Here is a 7,245-nt window from a genome sequence, read left to right as displayed (position 1 = left end):
TTAAAACAAATGAATTGGTCCACTTTATTAGGTTAACCAGGATTGTTATGTATTACATGACCTGTATAAATATATTGATAGCATGTTCATAAACTGGAGATTATCTTTCCAGAATGGTAAACATTAACCCATGTTGATTTGAGTGAACAAACAAGCCCCAGTTTTCAGGAAGAACCAGTTTATGTTCCACTGGGAGTGGCCTGAAAGTTTCCGCCCCCTTTGAGCATCAATAAAAGGAGGAACCGTCCCGACTGTGAGCACAACTGAAAAACCATCAGAACAGCCTCTGGATGCCTTTCCAAGCGAGAGAGAGCCGATCTCTGACCTGTAGCTGAGGCCAACCCTCTGAGAAGCGGATGAAGAAACAAATCTTACTACTTTTCACATACAGAGGACTAGTGAGCAAAGGAAAAAAGAGTAAAAGAAGAAAATGGCCAATTTTATATTACGGAAAGCCGAGCCCAAGGACGTGACTGACATACTGCGACTCATAAAGGTGATTAAACCTGACTGATGCTGTGTTAATACAAGATACTGACGATAAAGATGTGTTTTTGAGCTCAGATGTGATGTTGAGATCTGAAGAGTTTCAGTACTAGTTAATAGAAAAATAATAATAAAAAACTAACTTTAGCTGGAAAATAACTTTAGTAAAGAACCGCTATAAAGCCAAAACAATCTCTGTTACCTTAAATTATACGCTTATCTAAAGCTGCTTTGAAACAATCTACATTGTTAAAAGCGCTATATAAATGAAGATGACTTGACTTGCTGTCAAATCGATTAATCGCGATTAACCGCATCTAACATTAAAGTTTGCAAATATGTGTGTGTGTATATATACAAACTTATGTTAGATGTGATTAATCACGATTAATCGATTTGACAGCACTACTAGTTATTAATCCTAACTTCATAATTTTTAACCTGAATATGTATCTTTTGTATTAGGAACTGGCAAAATTTGAGGAAATGGAAAATCAAGTTATTCTGACTGAAAAAGGTAAGTACACTGACTGTCAGAAGTCTGGAATAATTAAGATTTGTAAAAAAAAATTGGGAAAATGTCTCTTCTGCTCACCAAGGCTGCATTTATTTAATGAAAATACAGTTAAGACAGTAATATGGTAAAACATTACAATTAATGATTTCTGAATGATCATGTGACACTAAAGACTGGAGTCATGATGAAAATTCATGCTTTGATCACAGGAATAAATTACATTTTACTATATATTCACATAGAAAACTGCTATTTTAAATTGTAATAATATTTCACATTTTTACTGTGTTTTTGATCAGAAGTGAGCTGAAGAGACTTCTTTTTAAAGCTTTTTGTTATTCCAGCTTTTGAACGGCAATAAATGCAATAACTTTCAGAGTTTGCAGCTTCTGTTACGGTCTTGTAATTGCTGTTTTGCTCCTGTAGATCTCCTGGAGGACGGTTTCGGAGATCATCCCTTCTATCACTGTATAGTGGCTGAAGTGCCTAAACAGCACCAGAGCGCCGACGGTAAGACTGAGCCTGGACAAACTCTGCGTTTCAATGCACTGTATGTTGTGTTGTTCTGCTTTTTTTTGTCCCCCCCAAATCAGGTTGAAGTGAGCACACCAGGAGTGTGTTAAACTCTCACGGACGCTCGGGTTACCAAAAGTGTTTCTGTGCATAATGACGCAAAACAGTGTTTGGTAATACTTTGCATTGCAGTGCCCATGTTACATATTAGTTCACCCAAAAATGAGATTTTAGGAACATTATAATGATGTACACTCCCAAAAATTATTTTCGTACTCAGTATTCCAGTGCAAAACCACTAATTATCTTAAATTACTTAAGATATTAAGTCTTATTTTTTTCCTGAAGAATTAAAAAAAATTAAGTGAGTTTATGCTTAAAACAAGAAAAAATATAGGGTCAGAACAATACTAGTACCGGTATAGACTAATTCAAATAACTAATTCAAATAGAACACAAGATATTTGCTCTTGTCACTTAATTTTGATACATTTTTTCAGAAAACAAGTCATTTTGCTGCTCATATGCATCTTGATTTAAGAATGTTTAGATATTTGAACTGGAAAATGAGTCAAAAATACATCATTTTCTGTGGTGCAACAACTTAAACTTGGGTCTGTTTCTACCGTTTGACTACATGTATAGTTCATATTGGGATTTTAGTCCTTTTTTGTGGCTGTTGAAAAGAGTTGCATGTAAAATTTGGTTTAGAATGACATATGAGGGTGAGTAAATAAGGCCAGAGTTTCTTGTTTGGGTGACCTCGCCTATTAATTGAAGCAACACTGTAACATGAGCACTGGAATATAAAGTGTCTTTTTTGTGCATCTGAACATTCAACACAGAGAATTTCAGTTGTTTGACAATTGCCAAGAACGCTTATCCAATCCCCCTCTGTAATTTATTGTCTTCAGGCTACAGTCTCTTGCTTCGCCATGTACATTGCCCGTGGCGTGTACATGGATGGGCGGGGAGGTAACTGAAAGATCGGTTACAATAGTGTAACATATACAATAAACCAGAGGTAAGGTCCACAACAGCTGGGACGTCACCAGCCTTACACACACAACAATATGCCCAGAACTAACAACTTTCTTTCAGATGGATCATATGGATTTGTTACCATACTCACACCTAGAGATGAGAATTGCAAGGAATGATCGATTCCATTATTGAATCTTTTAGTAACTCCGAGGAGGAACTAATGGGAAAATGTTTGGGAAACGATTCTAATTGCCATGATATTTTATTTTATAACTATATTCCATCTACATCTGTGGAGGAATGAACGTCATGAAAGTCTTTCTAGCGTGTTTTGATTCCCAACCCTACTCTACTGCACTGCAAAACAAAATATATTTTCTTAATCAGTATTTTTGTCGTGTTTTTCTGGTGTAAATATCTTAACATTCTTAAATTAAGATTGTTTACTTGAGAAGCAAAATGGCATTCATATTAACATTCAGTACTCTTTCAGAAGATGCGTAATAGCGCCCCCTAGCGTATAACAGGGAAAACATGGATTGCCGGAAAATTCTGTCAATGGCGGGAAAATATTTAAGCATAAACGTACTAAATTTTTCAGGAAACAAGAAGTTATAACATTTAGCTTCTCAAGTAAATCTATCTTGATTTAAGGGTACGTTTACACGACAATGACGTCCTAAAATGGAAACGTTTTTCCTTTGTGTTTTTCGCTTACAGAAGGCCTCGTTGTCAAAACGATCTCCGTTCACACGGATTTGCGAAAATGGCTAAAAACGCTGTATTATTCATGCCAGGCCAGTAGATGGCGATGCCACTTTGTAAAGAAACATTACGCGTCTATAGGCTGAACATGCTATACACATGCACAATTTCCAAGCATTCACAAATTTACGCTTTAGTAGTTTAACTGTGACAATAACGGTATCGGTTTCAAAAACTTGTGTTTTCAGGCCCACAAAACGCCGTTGTTGTGTAAATGAACTGTCGTTTTTATATAAACATTTATATATATGTTTACACAACACAACATATACACTCACCTAAAGGATTATTAGGAACACCATACTAATACTGTGTTTGACCCCCTTTCGCCTTCAGAACTGCCTTAATTCTACGTGGCATTGATTCAACAAGGTGCTGAAAGCATTCTTTAGAAATGTTGGCCCATATTGATCGGATAGCATCTTGCAGTTGATGGAGATTTGTGGGATGCACATCCAGGGCACGAAGCTCCCGTTTCACCACATCCCAAAGATGCTCTATTGGGTTGAGATCTGGTGACTGTGGGGGCCATTTTAGTACAGTGAACTCATTGTCATGTTCAAGAAACCAATTTGAAATGATTCGAGCTTTGTGACATGGTGCATTATCCTGCTGGAAGTAGCCATCAGAGGATGGGTACATGGTGGTCATAAAGGGATGGACATGGTCAGAAACAATGCTCAGGTAGGCCATGGCATTTAAACGATGCCCAATTGGCACTAAGGGGCCTAAAGTGTGCCAAGAAAACATCCCCCACACCATTACACCACCACCACCAGCCTGCACAGTGGTAACAAGGCATGATGGATCCATGTTCTCATTCTGTTTACACCAAATTCTGACTCTACCATCTGAATGTCTCAACAGAAATCGAGACTCATCAGACCAGGCAACATTTTTCCAGTCTTCAACTGTCTAATTTTGGTGAGCTCGTGCAAATTGTAGCCTCTTTTTCCTATTTGTAGTGGAGATGAGTGGTACCCGGTGGGGTCTTCTGCTGTTGTAGCCCATCCGCCTCAAGGTTGTGCGTGTTGTGGCTTCACAAATGCTTTGCTGCATACCTCGGTTGTAACGAGTGGTTATTTCAGTCAAAGTTGCTCTTCTATCAGCTTGAATCAGTCGGCCCATTCTCCTCTGACCTCTAGCATCAACAAGGCATTTTCGTCCACAGGACTGCCGCATACTGGATGTTTTTCCCTTTTCACACCATTCTTTGTAAACCCCAGAAATGGTTGTGCGTGAAAATCCCAGTAACTGAGCAGATTGTGAAATACTCAGACCGGCCCGTCTGGCACCAACAACCATGCCACGCTCAAAATTGCTTAAATCACCTTTCTTTCCCATTCTGACATTCAGTTTGGAGTTCAGGAGATTGTCTTGACCAGGTCCACACCCCTAAATGCACTGAAGCAACTGCCATGTGATTGGTTGATTAGATAATTGCATTAATGAGAAATTGAACAGGTGTTCCTAATAATCCTTTTGGTGAGTGTATATATTTGTACTGGAAAACAAAAAATACTAAGGAAAATCATTTTTTGCAGTGTGGTATAAATGTTCAAATCAACACAATAAAAGTGAAAAGAAAACGTGAAATGACAGATTAATCAAAAAATTGACACCTGGGATGACGTGACTGTGGTGACTGTGAGGGTTGTGATGCCAATAATCCCACCCGAAATTCATTTCAGCCAATCGCAAACCAACAGCGTTTATCTCTGTGTAAAATCCGTCTTATCTGTGATTTTGAAGTTGCTACAAAATGCATTCTCTTCCTGCAAACAATAGAGTGATTGAACCTTTTTTTCCAGGTCATGTGATCGTTGGCTTTGCCATGTATTATTTCACCTATGACCCCTGGATTGGAAAACTGCTCTACTTGGAGGACTTCTATGTCATGAAGGAGTATCGGGGTATGAATGTGACCTATGCATTTGTGAAATCAAATGTTCAGATTTATGAGATGTAACACACTTTTCCTTCTGCTCAAATTAGGCTTTGGAATCGGTTCTGAAATCCTGAAGAAACTGAGTGAGGTAATTTCCTTTATAACACCTAAAGATCAACCGCATCTATATGAGCTGTTCCTGTGTGTTGCTAGAGCACATAGTTATCCTTGTGAAACAGAAGTGCGCTTAATTGTGCACTTGTAGTGTACTTCAAATCTTACAAGTGTATTTTTTTAATTGTACTTGAAGATAATATAATTTAAATGAAATAAAGGGCCAATTAAGTGTACTTAAAGAGAGTACACACTTTTAGAAGTGCACTTTGCAATAGTTTTACATTTAAGTACATTTTAATTCATTACGTTTGAATAATCTATTGTTGTGCTTTAAAGAAGTGCACTTGATTTGATGTGTTGACTAACACACTGAAGCACATGTAAAGTAAAACTATAATTTTAACTGTAGTGTGTTATTTCATATTATTTCAACATCGTCATTACAAATGTGAAGTTTCAAATTAGTTTATGAAGTATATTTTAGTTTACCATAAATGCTAGTCAGTACATTTTAACAATATTTCAAAAACAGTAGAAATAATTATTATGAAATCGCATATTAAGATGTGCTTACGTGGGTCAAAACAAGCACTCAACTAATTGCATTAAATATAAATTTAAACTAGTGTTGTCAAATCGATTAATCGCGATTAATCACACCTAACATAAACGTTTGTAAATATGTAATATATATATATATATATATATATATATAAAACTTCACTAAAATATACTTTAGTGTTATTTTGATTGAAACTTGCATAAACTAATTTGCAATTTCACATTTGTAATGACGATGTTGAAATAATATCAAATATTATGATATTATGACTTTCTCCGTAAAAGTATACTAAGTGTAATTCTTCTCCACAAGTGTACCAAAGCTCAAAGTCTACAATAATTATACCCAGGTTAATGATCTAACATTATACAGCCTCTCCAATCTTCCTCATGGCAGTATATCTTGTACTAAATCAGTGTTCCCAATCATGGTTTCCTGCAGACGGCGGTCAGGACTCGGTGTAGTAGTATGCACTTCATCGTGGCGGAGTGGAACAAGCCCTCCATCGACTTCTACAAGCGGCGCGGGGCGTCAGATCTCTCTCTGGAGGAAGGGTGGAGGCTCTTCAAGATCGACAAGCAGAACCTCCTCAAGATGACCAGCGAGGAGTGAACCGGATGCTGTTTCTGTTTAGTCTATAGGTCCCAAATCAAGTACTTATGCACTATTCTACGCCATTTTGTGGAATAAATAGTGCGAGTTGTTCGCACTATTCTAAAAAGAAAAAGTGCACTTTAAGTTTCCGGATCATGCACTTATTTAACCGAAAAAACAAAGTGTTTTGAACATTGGACACTTCATGCACTCGACTGTCGCAGCTTTAATTACGTAGCGGAGGGGGAGGAGCTATCAGACTCTGATGTTGAAAGACAAAATACATTCATAAAGTTCATACACTACACCGTTGAGTACATAGTGCATAAGTACATAGTGTATAGTGCGTCATTTGGGACACAGCTAGAGATTGACCCTGTGGTGGACAAACCTTCAAGTTCAAATGGCATTTTGAAGCATTCAGGGTGTGATTTTACATCCAAAACCTCTGACTCTTACCCATAATTCTATATGGAATTATACACCCATAATTCTATACGTCCTCTTTATATGTCTTTGTGTTTTTTGTATGACAAGTATAAAAAGGCTAACAAAAGTTCTATCTTTAGATGTGTAATTTTTAAAAGATGACTGAGATTATATTCTTGTTTTGACGTAAAGAGATACATGATTATTTTTCCTTTTGTGATTTAATAATGCATGCATCAGGGACTTACAATGCAATGTAATGATGTTTATATAGACATGTCGTATTTACTTCTTTGTATACTTCAACTTAAATTATACTAAGGGGAAAAAATAAAAAAGTTTCTCTTTATTCACCACATCTTTTCTTTTTTGATATATATATATATATAT

The 7,245-nt window shown here is 36.7% G+C and overlaps 1 protein-coding gene across 1 annotated transcript; it reads left to right on the top strand.

Annotated features, from left to right (window-relative positions):
- The first annotated feature begins 257 nt into the window (after window positions 1–257).
- LOC307158757 (diamine acetyltransferase 1-like) lies at window positions 258–6,792 on the top strand. Its single transcript, XM_079871630.1, has 6 exons — window positions 258–496; window positions 952–1,003; window positions 1,430–1,513; window positions 5,077–5,178; window positions 5,261–5,301; window positions 6,274–6,792. Exons 1-6 carry the CDS (start codon window positions 431–433, stop codon window positions 6,442–6,444), a joined length of 516 nt encoding a protein of 171 aa, XP_079727756.1. The 5' UTR covers window positions 258–430; the 3' UTR covers window positions 6,445–6,792.
- Window positions 6,793–7,245: the final 453 nt, after the last annotated feature.

Source organism: Squalius cephalus (genome assembly GCF_949319135.1).
Source record: "Squalius cephalus genome assembly, chromosome: 5".
NCBI classification, from domain to species: domain Eukaryota; kingdom Metazoa; phylum Chordata; class Actinopteri; order Cypriniformes; family Leuciscidae; genus Squalius; species Squalius cephalus.
Note: the sequence above shows the minus strand (reverse complement) of the source record. Positions and strands in the feature narration are given on the sequence as shown.

What these genes read in the sequence shown, in the direction of transcription:
- LOC307158757 (XM_079871630.1), top strand. Translation starts at nt 431, where the DNA reads ATGGCCAATTTTATATTACGGAAAGCCGAGCCCAAGGACGTGACTGAC. An exon ending in ACAGCACCAGAGCGCCGACG is followed by an intron (nt 1,514 to 5,076) that starts GTAAGACTGAGC and finishes CTTTTTTTCCAG; the next exon opens with GTCATGTGATCGTTGGCTTT. An exon ending in TGTCATGAAGGAGTATCGGG is followed by an intron (nt 5,179 to 5,260) that starts GTATGAATGTGA and finishes TGCTCAAATTAG; the next exon opens with GCTTTGGAATCGGTTCTGAA.